A 21863-nucleotide genomic window follows, 5' to 3' on the forward strand; every position below is an offset into this window, starting at 1 on the left:
AAAATTTCCTGGTTATAATCTTTGAACCATTCAGGTCCAGATAGTAACGTGCCTTGATTTTTATCTTCCCAGCCACATAACCACTGATTTATGTTTTTTTCTCTCTAGGACTAAGTAATATCATAGGGATCATTGTCTACATATCAAGCAATGCAGGTGACCCAAGTGACAAGCGTGATGAGGACAAAAAGAACCATTACAACTATGGTTGGTCTTTTTATTTTGGAGCCTTGTCCTTCATTGTGGCTGAAACCATAGGTGTTCTGGCTGTGAACATTTATATTGAGAAGAACAAAGAGCTGAGGTTTAAGACCAAGAGGGAATTCCTTAAGACTTCTTCCAGTTCTCCTTATGCCAGGATGCCAAGTTATAGGTACAGGAGGAGGAGGTCCAGATCCAGTTCTCGATCTACAGAGCCTTCTCCATCCAGAGACATTTCTCCGGTTGGCATGAAGATAGCAAGCACCATTCCCATGAACGAAATTTCCATGTACACTCTTTCCAGAGAGCCTTTGAAGGTTACAACGGCTGCCAGCTACAACGCAGACCAAGAAGCCAGTTTTCTGCAGGTTCACAACTTCCTTCAGAAGGAATTTAAGGAAGGACTCCATGTCAACATGGTCAACAGGAGAACGACGCCTGTTTGAAGTACCTTCCTTCCTCGCGCTTTCTGAAGAAATATCGAAACAGAATGGATCTGTCATGAAAGAGAAGGAGCGATGTTGAAATACCCTCTCACCTCTTTAATTGTGGCATGTGTTGAGGCAGCAAGTGGAGATCCTCTGGACCAACATAAAGATATTACACGCTCGTAGCTTTTTTTGAAGCTATTTGGAGTTTGTTTCTTTCAGTTCTTGGTGTCACGAGATGAAGGCAGTTCATGTTCCTGCACTTCTGTAGTGTGTACAAAGTCTTGGAGAAACTGCAAAGGACTTGCCACCCGTGTGTTTTAAAGGATTACAGAAAAATTGTTGTACGACTTTTTTTTTTTCTAATATTGAGATCCCTTAATACAAACTTGCAAATATGATTTATAACCAAGCCCAAGGATGAATACAAACTCCTCATCAAGTGAGCCACTTTCCTTTGACGCAGCATAAGCTTTGCCTCTTTCAAAAAAAAAAGAAAAAAGAAAAAATATTTTTGAAGGCAACACTTTCTAAAACCGTCCTGTGCTACTGAAACCGTAGAGCACCCGTGTACTGAGCGTACAGACTCCCTGCTGGGGTGGTAAGGGGGTCTCCCATTTCTGGGTGTACGGCGTCCCTCGGGGCAGTGCAGGTGGGGGAGAAGAGGGTGGGTGCCTCTTGAAACACCTGGAAAGGGCAGGATTAAAGTAGGTGGGACTTGAGCATATTTGCAAAGATCATTTCTTGCCTAACATTTAGAAAACTTGAATTCTTATTTCGACTAGCCCTAGTGCCTGATCCGGCAAGGTGCTGAGTGCTGTCCGTCAGGAGCCCCTATAGACTACTTATAGCAAGAGCGAGAAGCAGAGCTGAGCCGGGGTGGCCGGCGCAGGCGAAGCCGCCGGTTCCCTGCGACTGCATTCCTGTTTTCCTTACTGCTTCACAAGTGCAACACTAACGCTACTGGAAACTAAGATATCTAAGCAATGTGCGTAAGAAAATGAGAAGCTAATACGTTCGGACTAGCAAAACTTCCTGCAGCAATGGGAACTGAGTGTTAACAGAATGGATGACAACTTTGTATTTTTTAAAATAGAACAAAAATAATCACCGTTTATGAGATATTTATTAAATTCTTTTTATTATGAATAAGTGCCGCATGGTGCAAGGTATAGTTGCTTTTAGATGGGAATGATGGTTCGACCTAATTTAATTTATTTTGTAATGATGAATCTACTTACGTGCAGAGAGCCCACAGAAAACTCTATGCATCACCTAAGGGGGGGACTAATTTGTACCCTTTGCTTCTGTATGTTTCTAAAAAAGTCTGAGATTTTTTTTTTCTTTTAAATTCCTGCTTTCATTTTTTACATTTAGGCTTGGAACGTCAAAGCTCGAGGGCCTGACTCAAAGGTACTTTAATTTAATAGTAGTCATGTTGATTTTAGTGACCACTCGACCAAGCCATATGAGAATGAGGTGCCCGAGTCCCCCTGGATGAATTAGGTGCAGTGAGAGAGGAGCACCTAATTCCTGTAGACTCCTTTGAATATACCCGTCGTCTTTGCCCAGAAAATCTTTGCTACCAGAAGACTAGAGAAGTGGTGACAAGAAAAAAAATCATGATTTGGAAAGCTTGGCTCACTGACGGTGGGAGATCTCAGCCAAACTGTTAAAACCTCTTGAGTCTTAATTTACCCTGCGACGGCCGCAGTGTCAGTGGTGTTTTGGATACGAGGCTTTCAGCTAGTGGAACCAAGTCCTCCAGGGAAATCCCGGAGGAGCTGCCTTAACATCCCAAAAAGCAAGTTGAACCCCCTCTCCCGCCCAGGTAAACCCTGCTTAAGCCTCTCTCCTTGCAAAACCAAGACACCGTTCTCCATTTTAAGCGCAAGTCTTCCCCTAGTCGCTGTTAAGCTCTGCCTAGCCCTCAGCCTGGCAGAAAAACATCGTTATTTTGGCGGAGGTGGGTCGGAGCCTTCATCCCTGCTTATTAAGAGTTTCCATTCAGGTTAAAACTCTGCTGGGATCCTTTTTCAAACCTCTGAACTCTGAGAGCTAAAGCGAATGGAGCGATGGGAACGATTTAAAAGTAGAAAATGTTGTGCTACTTTCTGTATCAACACACTATGGAGAAAGATGTTACACAAGCTTTTTAAAAAAAATTCAAACAGAGGCAGACAAGAAAACTTTTTTACCTACTTTTCGGCTAGGACAACATAAAAGAGTTCTAAAATTATTAAAGTTCTTGATGAAAGGTTTTTTTTACAAGAATCTTTATGCTTTCAAACAATAAATTATTTCCTACTTTTTGAGACTTCGTAATATTAAAATACTTTGATTAGCTATGATAGAAGTAGAAGTTTGCAATGAAAAAAAAAACCTTCTGTCTCATTAGTGTGTCATACTAAGTGCTAATTAATTTACATCTAATTATAGTTGATGTATTTTTCAAGTGCAATTTCCCAGAACTATTTGTTTCCCACTGTGTTAATAAACTAATAGTTAGAAATAAGTCCTCATCCGTGTTTACTGTAATTAAGAATAAAACCATTCCCTTTAAAACCAGGAGTTAGATATAGGCTGTTTTTCTAAACTCGCGTACATTGAACTGGAAGTTGGCAGCGTGAGGTTTGCTTTGCGCATCGGTTTCGTTCTTTTAATCGTCATTCTCCAGTGAACGTGTTTAAAACCAACCGTCTGAATCCAGCCAAAGTCTAAGGCTCTTCTAGAGCCCGGGTCAGACCTGCAGAGGCACGTGCAGTATTTTTACACCACGTCAGCAAGAAAAAGTCTTGCCGAGCGTTTCGGGATGTTCCTCTTCGCCAGAGCCTGCTCCCCCAGAGCAGCTCTCCGAGCGCGATGCCCTGCTTCGGTCCGAGCCAGAGCGCCCGCTCCTTCTCCAGCAGGCACCTTTGAGAAATGGAGCTGGAGCGGGGAATTATTCAGGGGATGCTCATGGGATACGGGGTCTGGCCAGGGAACAGCGGCACGGGGAGATAACAGGGACCAGAGCTGTTGTCTTGTGGGAGAATGGGGGCTGCAATTTAAAACTCACTGTCTATGTCAAATTGAAATGCAGTAATTTGTTCAACCAGAGCAAAAAAAAGAAAAAATGTTGTTTCATTTGACGATTCCAGTAAAAAAAAATCCTCCAAACATCAGTCTTTTCCTGTGGAAAACTTGGATTCTGACAAAACTGAAAAATTTGCAGCATTCCTGCCCATGAACAGTGTCTTGCTCCATGGCTGATCTAGCTGAAAGAATTAGATTGTGCTCGGACTTTGAAACCACGCCGTGATAGTTAAAAAAAAAAAAAAAAAAAAAAAATCATCTGTTCTTCCACATCTCTCTGGTTTCCCTGGACAGCACTGAACACAAATTAGCCCCCATTTCTCAACAAGGCCTGCAGATATCATCATCGTATCATTAACAATAATCGGTCTTTTGGTATTACCCTCTAACATACTGTAACAGCAGACCTAAAAAAAATGCTACTGGATCAGATTCAATTTTCTGAGAAACCAAGTTTCAGGTATATCGTCAGCTCTCTCTTCCTAGTTCCTCATACAGAATAGGAGTAAAAGGAGAAATCACTTCATATGCCCCTACATCTAACAAACTATTTCTATATTTCATTTTCTTTCTGTACGGATCACATATCCACAAGGGCTAATATATCATGTCCCTTGAGGTTACATTTCTGTCTGCAGTTCTGAAGTGTTATTTCCACTGTGCTTCAGTTCTACTGGTATAATCACAACCATGTATGATGTACTTAATCCTTACTTTTTAAATAAACCATTTTAAATGTATTCATTTTTGTGTGGAGAAACGTATATAGATTTTTAACTTCCAAATTCTCTGAGCTGAGATTTCTGTGTTTCTTTTTTCCCATTTCTACCTATTTTGATTGCAGCTGGGGGTGTCGCTGGAAGCCAACATATCCGAGAAAAAAAATATTCTTGTGGTCCCACAGCCCAAGAATTCTCCCTATCATAGAATCATAGCATCATTAAGGTTGGAAAAGACCTCTGAGATCATGGAGTCCAACCGTCAACCCAACACACCATGCCCACTACACCATGTCCCTAAGGGCCTCATCTACACGTCTTTTAAATACCCCTAGGGGTGGTGACTCCACCACTTCCCTGGGCAGCCTGTTCCAAGGCCTGACCACTCTTTCAGTAAAGAAATTTCTCCTAATGTCCAATCTAAACCTCCCTTGGCGCAACTTGAGGCCATTTCCTCTCGTCCTATCGCTGTTACTTGGGAGAAGAGACCGACCCCCACCTCGCTACAACCTCCTTTCAGGCAGTTGTAGAGCGCGATGAGGTCTCCCCTTCGCAACATTTCCAGGCATTTGGGTAGGAAACCAAGAAAAACCTTCTAATTTCCAGCTTAAACTTGGCCCATATGAGACACCCTCTGGTTTGGGTACCCGGTTTGAGACTGGTAGGTATAGCGGCCAGGGGCACCGCAACTCACCACCAACAAAAAGAAGCCAGCGTCTTCCGAAGTGCTAACCCCGAGCCTGTGCTTTGCCTTCACCTTTTGCGGTTTCACATGAATTTGCTTCCAAGCATCCTCCTCTCCCAGCTCTTGTCCGTTTTCCCTGGAGAAAGCTCAACCCCGCGGGCTGAAGCTCCACGAAAGCCTTGCTCTGATCACCACCGCGAAATCCCGACGGTCCGAGCAGTGCCGAACACAGGTCGGCAGTTCAGCAGCCTCTCGCCGCTCCCAGACATCCCGAACCATCCCTGTATCAGAGACGATATTTCTTCTTCAAATACCTCTTTTAACTTTACCTTCCCGGTTCCTAAGCCTCCAGATTGTCTTTAAAGATGAAGAACGCCTGCATCGCTCTCTCTGCCTGCCTCTCCCCGTACGTATGATCAATTGGCACGTCTGGAGGGAGGCAGGGGATTCATCTTTTCAAATGCCTCCGACGCCCGCTGGCGAAGCCATTTAAAGCTCAAGCCCAAAGCTGGTTCCCTTAAATTAAAATAAAGAAAGGCTCTTCCCGCTGTGGGTAAATAGTGACCCCGAGAGCTGCGGCTGCCCTGCTCTGAACAGGGATGTATCAAAAAGTGATGTTTTTTGAGGGGGAAACAAAAACAGAGTCCTTAAGGCTTCAGAAAGTGGAAAAAGAGTCCAGCGAGGAGAATGTGGCGTTTTCATAGAATAAGAAAACTAACGAACATGGGAGGCGCCGAAAATAAAAGGGAATGAGGAGTGCTCTGCACCTGTCTGCGCAACGGCTCGTCTTACAGCCGCCGCCGCCTCGCTTCGCCAGAGCTCAGGGGATCGCTTACCCACACCGCACGCCCGGCACGGCGGTCGGTATTTTAAGAGAACGAAGCTGCGGATCAGGCGCGCGGGCAGCGGCAGGGATGGCCGGGATGGCTCCGGGGGGCTGCGGGGCTGCTGCCGCCAAGAGGCTGGGCTGTGTCCGGGGGTCGTATCTCCTTCTTCATACCCGTGGGAGTCTATTAAAGAAATAAAAAACCCCAACCAAAACACAGACACACATATTTTGCTCTTGCCTTCAGCGACGGCAGGATTTCAGCCCCAGGGTTAGGGAGCTTTTGGAGGGTGCCCTTGGCGGTACTCCCGGGTATCGGCTATGCAGAGCCAACCACGGGCAGGGTGGTCTCACCGTGCCGGGGCAATGCAGGGTCAGGGGCTCAGCTATCGCTAAGGAGCTCCCATTTGAAGGAAGCTGTTCGCTGAAAATGTGTTTGAGCTGAGAGCAGACCAGGCGCAATCTCCTCCGCTCTGGGTTATTCTCACCTGGGAAGGGTCTTCTGCAGAACATTGTTCTGCAAGAGGGGAACCACAGGATTCGGATAGTCTGGTTGTGGTAAATATGGGGGCTGGTCTGGAAGAAATATAGAAAAGTGCAAGTGCAAGCCAAGCCAACGCCTCTGCTAGGGACAAAATAATGCAATAGTTGGCCTTGAGACACCTCCTTTAGCATTTTCTCCAGTAGAGAAACACAACTGTGTCTCTCTCGCTCACTGCTGCTGAAGTGCAACTAATTACAACCCTCCCTGCGTCCCAACAGGTCCTCATTAATAGTCTGTTTATATTTCATGTGATATTGATTTTTAAATGTGAGTACTTGCCAGCTGATGCAGGGAGACTGCAGGAACCGCTCCTAGAGGATTATGTACCACGGTCTTCTGGATGCGCAGGCAACCTTTGGGGTTTCCTTTAGTCCTTTGCTTCTCCAGAAATCAGTTTTGCTTCTGCATTTGCAGACGCCCACCAGCCCCCCCAGGGAGGGCAACTTCGCCTCCACACTGGGACAGAAATCCCCAGGTTGGGGACAGAGGCTCAGCCCATGGGCAGAGGAGCCTTTTGGCTCTCGCCACGGCGGTTGAGCGGCCACAAGCCGTGATCACCGAATACCTGCCGGCGGTCCCCAAAAACCCACCAAGCCTAGGGCGGGAGGAGCAGGGAGCAGCGCCTGTGCAACACGGCTGCGTCAGCTCCTGTAGCAAACCCACAGAGCCCACGGGAGCAATAACCCCACAAAACAGTTTCTTTCCCAGGGACTGGTGGCTTTAGGTCACTTTTGGGGGGCTGGGGACAATGTTTCAGTCCTCAGCAGCAGTGATGCGAGTTTCCAGACTCCAGGGAAGCCGCTGCCGCTCACGTTGAAGCTCATTGTATCTCGTTCACATTCCCAGCTCCGCTCTGCAGGGGAGAGGAGGGAAGGATATATTTTTCCCTTCTGATTTCACTTTAGTTTTTTCCTGGATATCATTAGGAAACTCAAAACAAAACCCTGAGGAACTTACCCAGATCGCAGTACCTAAATGAGAACAAAAAGCGTGATTCTTGCCAACACTGGAAGAGACACAAAGACCAACACCAACGAAAAAATTAATGAGTTCCCACCCCTGCAGTCCTTGTAGGTAGTAATTAGTCTAAAGCACGATCATTAGCACTTGCTTCCTCAGCAAGCAGAACCTCGCTTTGTGCCCACGTTTGCAAACACACGTTCACTTTCTTCCACTCAACTTGCAGAGGACCTGTGGAGTTTGTAGCATTAAGGAAGCAAAGTCAGGATGCAGCTCCCAAGATCACGGACGACTAGTGAAATTTAACAAGAGACTACTTCGAAAGAAAAGGCATTACATTTTTAACGCATTCCTTCTCTGGTTTAGAGTCTGTTCCCTTTAGGATTTTCCACTGTCATGAGAACTCTTGGTTCTGGTTTAAATGTAAGCTTCTAATATTTCTCCCAGCCCCAACGCGGCATTCACAGTCCTGCGCAGGGCTGGGAGCATCTTCCTACAGATGTGCCCGTGGTCTCTGCTCCCCGCCTTGCCCCGTGTCCCCAGCACCCTCCCCAGTCCCCTTCCCCTCCAGTTTCGCACCACGTGCCTTGGCTCCTTCCCAGGGCTCCCACCTCCCCGGCAGGACCGGGGCACCAGGCGCCCATAGCAGGTTCAGACACGTCACCCGGCTCCCCAGGGTGCTAAGCCAGCCCAGTCACACGTCAAGCAGAGGAACGTTAACCCCTTTAAGTTATATTTCAATTACAGTTATTTCGGATCAATATTTTTTAGCTTACTCTTTATTTTCTCTCCCTTTCCCACACTCCCCTTTCACCTTAACTCATTGCTTCAGGTTGTCTTCATTAATTTGAGCTGACAACTCCGCACCTTTATTTTGACATCGAAGTGGAGCGTTCATAAAACAGGACTGGCGTAGCTTTGACATTATCTTGACATGATAACATGATATTTGCAGCTTTCCACTGACATTTTTTTAACCATTGTTTTGACATTCAGGTACCGTCACCCCCCTCAGTTTGACATCGCAATTGTAATGTCGTCTCCGCCGTGGCCTCTGCATTGCCATTATCATCAAATTAGCTTTACGATCAGCTGAAATATCAAAGGGAAGAGAGAGGTTGGCCCCAGCCCAGGCAACCTGGGTTCAGGGCGAGAGAAGTCACTTCCGAAAGAAGGAAAGGATGTGGACTATTCGCATCGAGGAAAACCTGGATGGTGGGAAAGCAAGCAAGCGCTCGAGAGGTTTTGCATTAGAAAAGAATAGGCAAAAGGCACAAAAACAAACAAACAAACAAAAGACAACTCAGAATACTTCAGGTTAATTAAAAAATAATTATAATAAAAATAAACAGTAAAATAAATAAGTCTGCTTATTTTGCCACTTTCTTTACGCAGCAGTGCTCGGCTCTGGAGGGACGTCCAGCTCCGAACTCCTTGCGGAGGCTGCCGCGAGCTGAAGGCACGGGCGCGCAGTTTGCGGGCTCCGGGGCTATTAAACTATTTAGGATCCGACTGAACTCAGACGAGGCGCTATTATAAACACAGATGTTTTTATAACCTAGCTGAAAAGTTAATCATTATTAATGCCTATTTCTGGGCATGCCGCAAATCAAGAGATTACAGCTTTTGAACGGCAGCTGTAACGACTCTGACACAGTCGGCTCGTGGGAATCCAAAACAAACCGGGCGGGACGGGGCGGAAAGCTGAGCTCTGCCGGGCGCTCCTCTCCTTACGTGCATTAATAGCCGCCGCGCTGCGCCGGCTGACACAGCCCAGCAGCTGCCTGCGGCCGCCCCGCTCTCCCCGGCCAGCGCGGGGCTGACATTTGCAAACGTTCAGATGCGCCAGGATTTTGGGAGTCCTCGCAAATTATCCGTCGTGCTCCACCGGGAGCGCCGGTCCGGAGCGGGATGGATGAGAACAAACCCCTGAAGGTCCGGCTGACGTTCTCCGTGATCCTGGTGGGCGTCTCGCTCCTGTTTGCAGCCGTAGTGACTGACCACTGGGCCGTGCTGAGCCCCAAAGTGGAGGAATATAACGCCACCTGCGAAGCGGCTCATTTTGGGCTATGGCGACTCTGTATAAAGCGGATTTTTATGCAGGAGCAAGGTCCCAAAGAGAAGGGCTGTGGGCCGATAAGCCTGCCAGGAGGTAGGTGACCACCCACCCCTGCACGGGAGAAAGCACCAGGCGGTCAAGTCAGGCTTTGCTTAGGAGGTTGCAGGACGTGGCAGGAGGAAAATAGGGTCCCTGTTCCCGCGGCGCTTAATTTGGCGGGGGGCTGCATGGGGCTGTTTTCGTGTTGGTCTGCAAACACCCCTCGTTGTCATCCCTCTCGCTGTAAGCGTGCGCTGTGTTGCCTTGCACGTCTACTTGTGACCATATTTGAGCCTCCTGTGCAACGACGACAGCGGCGGGGAGAGAGGGAGGAGGATCGGACATGGTGGGAATCGCAGGGTGAAATTGGGAGAGAGGAAATGTTGTTGACATCAGCCGAGGGTCCCGCAGCACCCAGGCACGCTGACGGCAGCGGCCAAGAAAGAGGATTTATGGGTCCACCATACGTAGCTGAATCTTTAGGATTTCCAGATCCATATAGGTACGAAAGAGCAGCCTGTTCACGGCTGGCATTAGGTTATCTCCGAGCTATTTCAATAATAACTGTTCCTCAGGGCAGGGACCTGCAGTCTGTTTTGCCAACTTCCAAAACACAGTCGTAAACTGAGTTTGAAGCAATTTCTCCATGACTTACGGAGCCTCCGAGCCTCTCGGCGGAGGCAGCCTGGTCCCACGCCCGTCTCCATCGCGGGTTCCTCCACCACAATCGATGGGGAGGGCGGCGGGGGAGCGGGTACGGCTGCTTTCCGGGAAGACCGTTACATTGCCATGGTAAAAGCAGCTCATTATGGTTTTGCTGATCGCAAAGTCAGCAACATTCGCGCCGCATGCACTAATACACTCCCCCCGTGACCGAGCTACGCTGCTTTTTCAGAAGGCTCATAGGGTACTGGATGCTTTCCAGAACAGAAATAACAGGATTGCCTTCATGTTAGACTCGCTACTTGAAATATATACGTTAACGCATATTTGAAAATTTCCTGTGAAAGATCTTACTGCCTGGGCTTACTGTGTGTTCCCTGTATTATTAAAGAATTGCAATTCTTTATCGCTTTGGCCAAATTACGTGTTCTGAAGAGAGGAGCTCAGCCTCAGCGTTCGGATCTGCCTCTAACCAAATTTGGGAGTGTGTCATCCGTATGTTTAATGTCTCTCGCGAAGATACTTATGTGCCTAGAAACATATTCCTCACTGTACGCCTTTCCTCGCGTGCGGAGGAAAACTCCCACAAAAGGAAAAACAATAGAAATTGGTGGATAAACACCAAAATTGCACAACTGCGGGGTAAATATAAAACTCATAAATATCCAGCTGTCCGCTAAAAGCAGATTCGCAGGCAGGGCAGCACGAAAGCAGCTCCTATCTTTGACAGACATCAGCATGTGCTTGCGGGGCATTGAATCACGTCCCAGCGCTGCCGTTCCGCCAGGCACGGCGAACAACCGGGTGATGGTGGAGGGGCTGAGCCACCCGCCCCTCCCCGGAGGTGGTTTTCCAGTTTTTCAAAGATATTTGGGAATTTGGATGACATCCTGTGTCGTAATCGGCATCCGAGGTTTCAAAGGGTAAAATTCACACCTCGGTTAGAATATAAATATCGTAATCCCCCTTTTACTCACACCAGGAGCGCGGCGTGGGGTGGAGGGGGAGAGCACGGCCCCTGCGGATTCGGGCTGCTAAACGATGCTGCGTCCGCGCGGCTCGCGTTAGATTGATTTCACACTTCTGGGAAGAGATGTCGGCAGGGAAACACCCGGGTTGGGAAACCTGCAGCGGTCGAGAAAATGTGAATGAACAAACGTGCAGTAAAAGAGCAGATGTGGGCACTGGTTTTCCTGAAAATCATGAGACGTAACCAGACATTACTGCCAGGACTGGAAAAGAAACATAAGAATTTATGACTGCATTAATAACCATTTACCAGTCGCTCCCTGAGGAGGAAATGGATGGCATGATTAACATTATTTATTAGGCTTTGAGCTCGGCACGGTGCAAAACGGGGAGGATGACTTGGCTCGCAGTCCACAAAGCAGGGCTGTGATTTAGGCAGGGCTTTAAAATTTTACAGCGCTCTTCCGAGGCTGTTGACAAATTGGAAAGGGTTCAGCAGCCTGCTGTAAGAAATAAAATGATCAGAGAGATGGCTGTTAAAACCGGGCAAATTCAGATAAATACTGAAACATTTTTTATTGTGGTCAGCGGGCACCGGGGGAGCTTATTATGGGCTCTTCACTGCCAGTAACTCCAGTGTAGGTGTTGTCCTGCAAAGCGGGCTCTTGCGCGCCCGCACGCGGGGCAGCGGGGATGCTCTGCAGGCTGCGTGTGTCATGGCAGGTTAAGGAGGTCCTGGAAAATACGGGAACCTGAGGTCGGGCAACTGGAGAGGAAAAGCGCTCGACCACGTGGGTTATCAGCAGGGCTGTCTCGTTCCCCGTGTCCATGGAAGAGACGCGCTGTGGTATGGAATTAAACTGTTTGGAGTTACCATCTCCAAAACTCAGTGCGTGTCAAAGGCCTTGCCCTGGCTTGTTGGCCAGGTCAGGGCCAAGGTCTGGCCCCCTCCACCGCTCAGCCCTCACCTTAACACCTCCTCTAACCACAGCAGCAGGTCCTGTCTCCCAAACTTAACACAAGTGGAAACCTCACATTAAAATCCAGGTTTTTCCTAACCACCCAGCCTGCCACAAAACCCCACACGCTAGTGTCCAGCTGAGGTTCAAGAGCAAGGTGGGCTCCAGCCCGTCCCCCGCCTGTCACTCCAACGCTCAGAGGTGACAGCGGCCACCTGGAACTCCGCATGCTCCAAACACCTTGTGGCCTCTCTGCCCTCTCTTCCCCCATGAGGTCTCATTGCAGACCCCCAAGTTTCAAGCGTAGCTCAATGCGATTGCGTTTTGACTGCGTCCCACGGCTGCGGTAGCTGCCCCGTGGTGAGCGGCAGGAGAGGTTGGCTCTGCATGAGCAGAGGAAAGATGGATTGGCCCATTTGCCAACGCGCGGCGGTCATCCAGGAATGGTGGATCTGAAGGGAAGGGCCAGGAGGGCTGTCGGGTGGGTGACCTGGAAGGGGGAGGACACTGTGTGATAAACCCTGAAGTTCACGCGAGCCTTAATGACCACAAAGCCCCTGGGCTGTTCCCATCAGCACACCGAGGTCACCTCGTGGCAGAGATAATGCAATTAGGGGTGGAGAGAAACAAAGGTTGCCACACGGTTTTCATCCATTATGAAACCCATTTTAAATGCTATCCATTATGTAAGCGTGGTGTGACACAAACGGGCTCTTCTCTTATTCGTGATGGCACCCGAGAGGCATTGAAGTGCCTCAGTTCTCCTGAACAACAGGGAACCTTGTTGAAACAGATATTCCCAGCTCAGCAGAGCACCGAAGCATCTTTAAACTGAAAACAATATATCACTTCACCAAAAACAATCTAGTTACGTTTTCCCAGAATAAATGCATTTTCCAAAAACACCTCCCCCAGAGCTAACCGACTTCTGCGATAACCCCATTTATCGTACCTGGGCAGAGCTTCGCTACAAGCCACAAACACAGAGGCAGCTCCTTTTCCTGCAGACGAGTCCATCTCCAAAAGAAGGTTTTGTGTGCTCCCCCTACGCTGAGCCTTCACGGACTGGAGGGTGGGCTGGGCTGGTTTGGTTCACCTGCAATGGACACGAAGCGGTGCTGTCCCCCATCACACCATGTCTGGATGGCTCCACCTTGGGCTTTGCACAGTCAGCACGCCTGGGGACTCCTCTGAGTTCAGCCTTTTCAGAGAATTAATCAAAAGGCAAACCAAACAATCCAAGAGGAGGTGTCCTGGTTTCATCCCATCTCCCTCCCACCCCACAGGAGCCAAAGGATGCCCAAACTGGGATCATCACTGGCTGCTGGCAGAGGCACGCAACCTCTGCGCTGGGGCTCAAAATTTGCAATTTCTGTCATAGAGGTCTGAGTTCAAATATGTTTCCTCCAGTCATTTGCAAGGATAATAAAGAAAAGGTCAGGAGATGCCAGAGCTGAACATTAACCTAGTCTCCAGCAAGGAGAAGCTGCAGATGAAATAAAATTTCAGCTTATAAAATTAAGTAGATAAGAGTGTCTCGAAGGAATCTTCCACTAACAGGCCCAAAAACACTGCTTTACAATTACCTATCTCCTGGGAGAGAGAAAATAAATCCTCCTAGAACCAGTAACTCCAATATCTGCCATTTACACGGCAGAAAAAAACCCACAAGAACCACCAGGTAACATACAGTACTCTGGTATCTTCTTGCCACTAGAAATGTATACTGTAAATAAACACCGAAACGCCGTATGTGTCCCCAGGCAGAACCCGGCATGGTCCTGCACCCAGGACCTGGCTCAGGCGACCTGCCCTGTAGCAGCAGGTCCTGGCCCGGACACTGGAGAGGACCATAAAGTCCTCCCAGATTTTCTCCCAGCATCTCATGGAAATTGGTGCTCACTCCGTTATTTAACGGACAAGAGATGCTGGTGTTAACCAAGTGGCCCCTCGCCACGGGCAGTGCCCGTATTTTGTGCAATCTTGGCGCGATTTCCCCGTCTGAAGGGAGTCCAACCTGGGGTGCCGGAGGGGTGCTGGGGCAGGCGCTGAGCGCGTCCTCTCCAGCCCGGCTCAGCAGAATAGCGCAATCAGAGCTGGCGCCGCTCAACGCGTCTCCGCGATTGCACCCTTCCAGCCAAATTCCTGGCGAGCAACTGTTCTCCCAGCTCCGCGCCCCTTCAAACCTTCAATTAAATCTGTTATAAATAGCGAGAACACCCTCCACCCTAACCCTGCTGCTGCCAAAGCTTCGCGGCAGCAGGTTCTCACCAGCCCCTTCCCCATCCCGCCGAGGCTGGAAGCCCCCCGTGCACCTACTGGCAGCAATGACATCTCCCTGCTGGCTGATTCTCACTCGGCTGAGCATGAAACAATATCGTGGCCATTGAGAGACTCGGCTACCAACTTCCCTCCTTCCCAGTATCCCCCTGCCCCACAATCTTGATCCCAGGTCACTTTATCACCCCTCTATAAATATCCCACGTACGTGGCAGCGTGCTCACGTAAAGCCCAGATCTAACTCTGCTATCTTATCAAATTAACTTAGGAGACTGCTCTGATGGACGTGAACTTTGCTAAAGCCAGGTTGAGTGAGAGCCGCTTCGCCCTTGACTCGTATGGCTTTGATCAGCCTTCCCTGGCCAACTGTTTGCAGCTTCAGATAGCCTTTGTCTTTTTGGTCTAACAGCCGAAAAAAAAAAAAAGTCCTCAGTGTCCCTATGATAGCAAAACACCACGTGCTTTGCTGCGCTGCAGCAGCCTCATCTCTGGGACCCCCAAAGCGCGGTGACCTCCCCCCCATGCAGCAAACTCCCCTGGGCCGCTCCTCCCTGCCAGCCGCTGCCACGCGGGGCTCTGTGAGCTGGAGGAGGGGCGAGCTGGGAGGGACGAGGTGGATGAGGACTCTCCGTCCTCCTTTTTTGGAGCCCAAGCTCACCACAGCAGCGGTGACCCTCCTATGGCCGATGGGGTGATGCCACTACGGAGTGGGTTGGCAGTGGCAAGATACCAGCTCAGCTGCGGGCACAGCAGGTCTCATCACCAGGAAGTATAGCTATAGGAATGTGTGATGGCCAAAGACAGAATGAGCAAAATTATCTGTAATTCATGTTTTAAATAGATGAGCAATCAGTGTGAAAAGCTCTTGGAGAGAGCAACCCACAAAAGGTATCAGAGGGGGCTTCAGCCTTGTCCATGCTGGAGCCGGTGGCCGGCCACGTGCATGCCACTCATCTGCTCCCAAATAAAACAGATCCAGCTCCAGTTTCTCTGTGCTCCCAAGAGCAGGGAACCTTAAAAACATTGCAAGTTTGATACAGCAATAAAAAGCAAATTCAGTTTTACTACATTTTACCAGAGATTTCCAAGCACACTCAATTTCCTTTTCTCTTTCAGAACACAACTGCTCCTACTTCAAGCACTTCACACCAGGACTGAGCTCGGAGATATTTGAAGTAACCACCCAGAAAGGTAAGAATGAATCTGAAAAATATTTTCCTAACTGAGGTGCACACAAGATCTAAGGTAAAGAGGCCCCCAAAATGAGGGTTCACTCCTGGTTCCACTGAAAGCAGTAGAGGAATTTCTACCAGATACCATCAGCTGGAAAAAATGTAAAAAACCCTAATGCTCTGAAGAAGGTCAAATGCCAACATCCCGGGAAGAATAATTTTTCCATACGCTCACACTCATAAGTGTGATTTTACTCAAAGTTGCCCCACAAATGTATAACAATGTCAATACACATGAAAACTGCAAAAAATCTTTTCAGCATAAAAATGACTTTACGACGTCAGCACTAGCCGCGACACTCGGAGCCTTTGCCATCGAAGGAAGAGGACATTAATAAAATCTAAATGAATAAATCATACCCCAAGCAGAGGCTTGACCCTGAAAAGACGTACAGAGACTCTGTGAAGACCATTAGGAATTTTATGCTTCATATTGATTTTTACATGAAAGTCTTGTAGAAACCAGAGCTATCACTGGAAGGACGGAACAGAGACCCTACAGGGACACGCGCGGTCAGTGTTTGCAGAGCATGGATTTTGAAAAGAGCCTTTCACAGACAAATTTCACATTTCTAATAAGTCCCTGATAAAGCCACATTTTTTTAGCACCCATCTAACGTGCTCCTCTCTCTTTCTCGCCCTCTCGTTACGGACAAATTCCTTTCTAGTTTGCCACACAACGTATTTTGCTGCGGAGTAAATGAGCCGATGATTACATTACACATATTAAACAATCTGCTTTGCTTCCAGCGGAAATTGTAATGGTGGAAAACTCTGCTCACAGGTTTTCTAAAAAAAGCAGTTTCCTAAGACAGGAACGACTGGGAATTTTAAGTGGATAGAAGAGCATGTATCTGAGCTACCTGCTTTTGCTCATTTATATACTATCAGTTCCAGCCATCTGACGTTAAAAACATACCCAATGTCTTCTCAGTCATTTCAGAAAAAAAATCAGGGAGACCTTCTTTTCTTTGAAGCAAAAGAAAAAGCTTAAGCCTCAGCAAAATATTTTACATTGAAACGAACTCTTTCAGGCAGTTCTAGCACATAGTAAAGAGAAACATTAAGGAAATTATAATAAAACAGTGGTGTGAAAAGCAACGAGAACAAAGAGCGATCGGAGAAATAGGTACGTTTTGATGGGAGCTAATTAGGAACAGGCAAAAAAATTCTTCATGATTTTGCCTGGGAGATATTTTTTTTTAAATGGCTTGAAAGGCAAATATCATCAGGCACTGTGACGTTCACACATGGCTACATGTGTTAAATATTAAATATTAAATTATAATCTGAAAACGAGTGCAATATGTAGATGAAGGCCTGAATTATTCAATTAGCAATTCTTCCCCTCCATTCAGGCACTGAACTGTGCTTCTGCTGGAGGAAGCGTCCGGCGCACATCTTAGCTGGCTTAGCGAAAACCAGGACGTTTTATGGAGGTTTTAATCCCATGCCCTGAAGAAGCTGGGTTTTCACAGAGCTGGAAATCATTGTCTTAAAGAAATTAAAACAAAAAAAAAAAAGCTGCTACGCAAACACTTCACCTCTGGCCTCCTGCCTGCTTTGCCTGCTCCGATTTTGAGCCCCGTGGAGCACAGAGCTGTCCTTCTGCATCGGTACAACATCGGCACCGCGCGCGGGGGCCTTGTCGGGGCTCTGCAATACGGATCTGGAATAAAAATAGCAGAGCGTTGTCGATTTACTCAGAGAGCAGAGTGTGGAGCGATGGAAGAAATGAGAGCGTGGAGCCCAGCAAGGCTTCAACACTAACATCTACGCAGCAGAGCTAAAGCGACTCTTTTCCTCCTGGGAGGATGGAGACGCTTCTAAAAATGCCCTGAAAGTGGCATTTTCTTCCTAGCCACGGTCAGACTACAGGTCCTACGTGGTGCTCCAGCTGGAGAGCTGGAAAACTACATTTTCATATGAGCTTGTAATACCTTGAAAGGCCGCAACGACCGAAAGACAGAGGTGCAAGTCGTCACCTCAATAAAACTCTTATTCAACCTTTGGAAAAGCTCCTCAGGGAATGCAATTATTCCTCCACCGCTTTGAGTTTCTCATCCAAGCCTGCCTAAAGATCCTCTCAGAGCTTCATCAGACGATTACAGGTGCCATTTGCTCTTTCAGGAAGCGTTCAGAAAGTGTTTCCCTCTCCTGCTCTATTTTTATACCCTTTGTACTCAAAAGAGACACGGCCGCTACTTGCCCCTGCTTTTATTTGAGGAAACTATTCAATTCACCAGAGCCACCCCTCCGCAGCCGTGGGAGGATACGTATTTCTCGGGGTGACCTCCTGCAAAGTCACAACAGCTGATGGGAGCGTGCTCAGAATTTGCAGAGATTTGCATTTTTTTGGTGTTTGTTTTGCTTTGGCAGAATACAGCATTTCAGCTGCAGCTATTGCCATCTTCAGCGTTGGCTTTGCAATCATCGGAACAATCTGCGTCCTCTTATCCTTCAGGAAGAAGAGGGACTATCTGCTGAAGCCGGCGTCCATGTTCTACACCTTCGCAGGTAAGGAGGCTCGGTGCTCGCATACTTGCACTCGCAGAGAAACTTAGGTAGATCCTGGGAGGATGGAGACGCTTCTAAAAATGCCCTGAAAGTGGCATTTTATTTCTAGTCACAGTCAGACTACAAGTCCCTACGTGGTGCTCGAGCTGAAGGGCTCTGAAAATGTCCTGCTCAGCAAGCATCACCCAGCAGGTCGTCTGTATTTTCTCCAGCTACCTTTGAAAGGGACATTTCTAACAGAGTCAGTTCTGGCCCCAGTCTAAACCAGGGATATACACTATTCTGTCTCATTTATTAAGACTCAAACCAAGAAACAGCTGATCCAGGCCTAAAATACACAGCTGTCTCCAAAACCATGAAGACTACATGTTCACATGAGCTAGTAATACCTTGAAAGGCCACAACGACCGAAAGACAGAGGTGCAAGTCGTCACCTCACTAAAACTCTTATTCAGCCTTTGGAAAAGCTCCTTAGGGAATGCAATTATTCCTCCACCGCTTTGAGTTTCCCATCCAAGCCTGCCTAAAAGATCCCACTCAGCAAGACACCGGCTGACTGGGGTGGCCTGGGTTGTAGCAGAGCTCTGAGCAGTTGCAAGCGTTGGTTCCTTCAAACAATGACTCACCTCTGAATCCCACTGCAATTCCCGTATGCAAAAAGACAGACGAGGTGGTTAATTAAGGATGAAAAATTGCTGGTTATTCAACCCACTGCTCCTATCTTCCTTCAGGTCTCTGCATCATCATCTCTGTTGAAGTCATGAGACAATCGGTGAAGAGGATGATCGACAGCGAGGAGACCGTCTGGATCGAGTACAGTTACTCCTGGTCCTTCGCCTGTGCCTGCGCCTCCTTCGTCCTGCTCTTCATCTGCGGCATCGCCCTCCTCCTGATCGCGCTGCCCCGCTTCCCCCAGAACCCCTGGGAGACCTGCATGGATGCAGAACCAGAGCACTGATGTTCCCAGCACCCGTGAAAAAAATCCCACAGAAAGCGTTCTGAAAAGATTTGTATTTTTTAAAATGTCTGGCTCTCGCTATACAACGTGCACTCCATTAACTAAGTCGTTACTGAACCAAGGCACGTTCAATTGTAATTATTGCTTTGTTTCTTTTTTCTTTTTTTTTTCCCCCCTCTTTTTTTCTTTTTTTTTTTTTTGTTTAAGAGAGCAGGAAGGGCATTCAGCACCGGGGGGTGGGTGAATGGCACTGCTCCGTGCCAATCTAGGGATGCCTTGGGCTGATGCAGTTGGGGGAAAATCTGCGTGTGAGACAGCTCGTGCCACAGAGAAGACAGTTTTCTTCGGGAGAAGGTGTGTGGTGCAGTTAGGCTTAAAGAGCAGATCCGTGAGGGATATCGGGCTTTTACACCTCCCTTGGTCAGAGAGAGACAGAAATTCTAGGTCCGCGCAGAATCCGTTTCCCCACTCATGCCGTACTCCTCTACCTCCCGAGGAAGGGTTAGCTCACCACTCCAGAATAAATTGGAGATCTTTACACTGTTCTATTAAAATATTAAAATTAAAAATAAATTTAAAAAATACTTTGCCGAGCATTGGGATAAAAATTTCTCCTACAAATTTACACCCTGCAGTTCCATTCTTTTGAATTAAGCACAAAAAACCCGCAAGATACAGTTTCTGTTCTGCTTAAACTTTGATGGCAAAACCAAGAAGTACTGAACATTAAGAGTGATATTTTCCTTTAATAAAAAGCATAATCTTCCAGTAGCATGATTTTCTGGAAAATGATTTTGATGGATGAATCACCTGGCCCATCAAATTCCGCTAGGTCCGGAATGACGGTGTAATTCTGGGCGGTATTTACTGTACGGAGCTCTCATTTGTTCCTTGTGAACGGGCTTTTTAAGAATTTGCTCACTGCGTACATATATAAAACTACATTTTAGGAAAAACCCTTCAAGGTAGCTGCTGAGAAGGAAAGGACTTTGACTGAAACACCCAGGGGAGTCAGCCCTGAAAATACTACAAAAGCGCATCGTTTATGCACCCTTGAAGAAAGGCACGGCCGAGCACCGCCGGCGGGGGATGCTGCGGAGGCTGGCTGCGTCGCAGAGCCCCCGAGCGCTCTGCGCGGCCGCCTGCGGCACCGGGGGGGGACCAGGGGTCCCCGAGCCCCACAGGCTCACCCAGCCCCTCCGGCCGAGCCCTTTGCACCATCACGGTTGCCCAGCACCAGAAGGTGGGTGTCTTATTTTTACAGTTCAATTTTCAGAATGGGCTCAGCGCTTTCTCCTCAAGTAGGAAAAAAAAACTGGGTGTTTTACGTTGCAGTTTTTTCACCTGATAATTTAAAAAGCAGGAGAAAAGGAAACCGAAGTGTCCTTCCCGCCGCACTTACCTGTCCACAATTCTGAAGAAAACCAGACGGAATTCAAACCAGAAAATTTCTGATCATTTTGAAGAAATCGTGACACGTTCAAACATTTCAAGAAATTAGCCAGCAATTTTGTGCTGGTGCGAGGGGTTGCCCACTGCCGCCCCCAGCCAGCCTCCGGCAGGTCTCCATTTTCCCATCAGTAGAGCGGCAGCGAGAACAGAAGCCTTTTGTGAAGTTGCGTTAATATTTTTCAAGCTCTTTGAAGTTGAAAAGCACTACAAATAACACGTATATTATAAAGTTTTGGGCTAAAGCGCTCATTGGTGCTCAGATCTGAGCATGAGCTGGGGAACGCTGCCTGTCTCTGTCATGAGAGACAACTGCGAGTCTTCAGGTTGTCACTGAACCACTGTGAAATGCTAAATGGTTTTGAAATCTTATTTTTGGGTAGAGAGCTGACATTCTTAATTTGCATTTCCATTGTTCGGGAAAACAGAGGCTAGTTTCTAGGGAAATCTGTTACACGTAACAACAGAAAAGGAAGTAGTTGGTGTGACCCCTGCGGTGGCTGACCCCGGGTTGGGACACCCAAACACAGGCAAGGTAGATTAAGCTAAGCTAAGCACAAAGGCATTCCCAGCTCAGCCATCATCATCAAAACGACCTCACCTTGGACGTGCAATGGGTTGAGATAAGGGAGGTTTGGGGGCACGGGTCTACATTCTTCACCCCATGTGGACCGGTGGCACGTCCTGTGGTCCGGGGAAGCCCTTTGCCCACACCTTTTCTGAAGCACCACCCCTCTCTTGCAATGCTGCTTCCGTGACAAAGTAATTTCTAGGTGGCTTCTTATCCCGAGGGGCCAACTTGTTGCCCAGCCAAGGAGCGGCTCACTCCCCTTCGCGACAGTCACGAGCGAGAACGTACATATTTGAGATAAACAGACCCTGGAAGGGCTCACCCAGCCCGTGCGTGCTCCCGCTTGCGTCAGGGCTGACCCACTTCGTCCAAGCCGCAGTGAGGGCAATGGAGAGATTCCCAGCTGGGGTTTGGCCTGGATCCAGAGGTTTTGCAGCCTCTCTGTGCTCACTTTACTCACGGGGCAGAGAAAACACACAGCTCACGGCAGCGAGACCCTACACCCGCAGACAGCACCTCAGGCAGCTGAGCTGGACGCCTCCTGAAGCTCTTGAACTCGCTGAGCTTTAGTGTCTGTCTGCTGCAAGCTGGTCTCTGCGAGGCTGAGAAGCGTGTGGATGACTTCATTTTCTTTTTCCAGATATTAGGAAATGCTGATGAGGGACCCATCCATTAAATTGGTCGTTGGTATTCACAGTGGGAAAGGCTCTGCTCTTACAGCAGGTTTGT

General features: G+C 48.1%; 2 protein-coding genes across 2 annotated transcripts in view; both read left to right on the forward strand.

The window, feature by feature from the left end:
* Positions 1-1109, forward strand: part of CACNG4 (calcium voltage-gated channel auxiliary subunit gamma 4) — a 40108-nt gene extending 38999 nt beyond the window's left edge. The window contains exon 4 of the mRNA XM_075170092.1: positions 109-1109. Coding sequence (XP_075026193.1) covers positions 109-647 — 539 coding nt within the window. The 3' untranslated portion in view covers positions 648-1109. The remainder of the gene's footprint in view (positions 1-108) is intronic.
* An 8181-nt stretch (positions 1110-9290) lies between these two features.
* CACNG1 (calcium voltage-gated channel auxiliary subunit gamma 1) lies at positions 9291-21244 on the forward strand. The gene is made up of 4 exons (XM_075169460.1): positions 9291-9590; positions 15524-15598; positions 18019-18156; positions 18888-21244. Exons 1-4 carry the CDS (start codon positions 9350-9352, stop codon positions 19112-19114), a joined length of 681 nt encoding a protein of 226 aa, XP_075025561.1. The 5' UTR covers positions 9291-9349; the 3' UTR covers positions 19115-21244.
* Positions 21245-21863: the final 619 nt, after the last annotated feature.

Source organism: Calonectris borealis, chromosome 20, assembly GCF_964195595.1.
Source record: "Calonectris borealis chromosome 20, bCalBor7.hap1.2, whole genome shotgun sequence".
Classification (NCBI taxonomy): domain Eukaryota; kingdom Metazoa; phylum Chordata; class Aves; order Procellariiformes; family Procellariidae; genus Calonectris; species Calonectris borealis.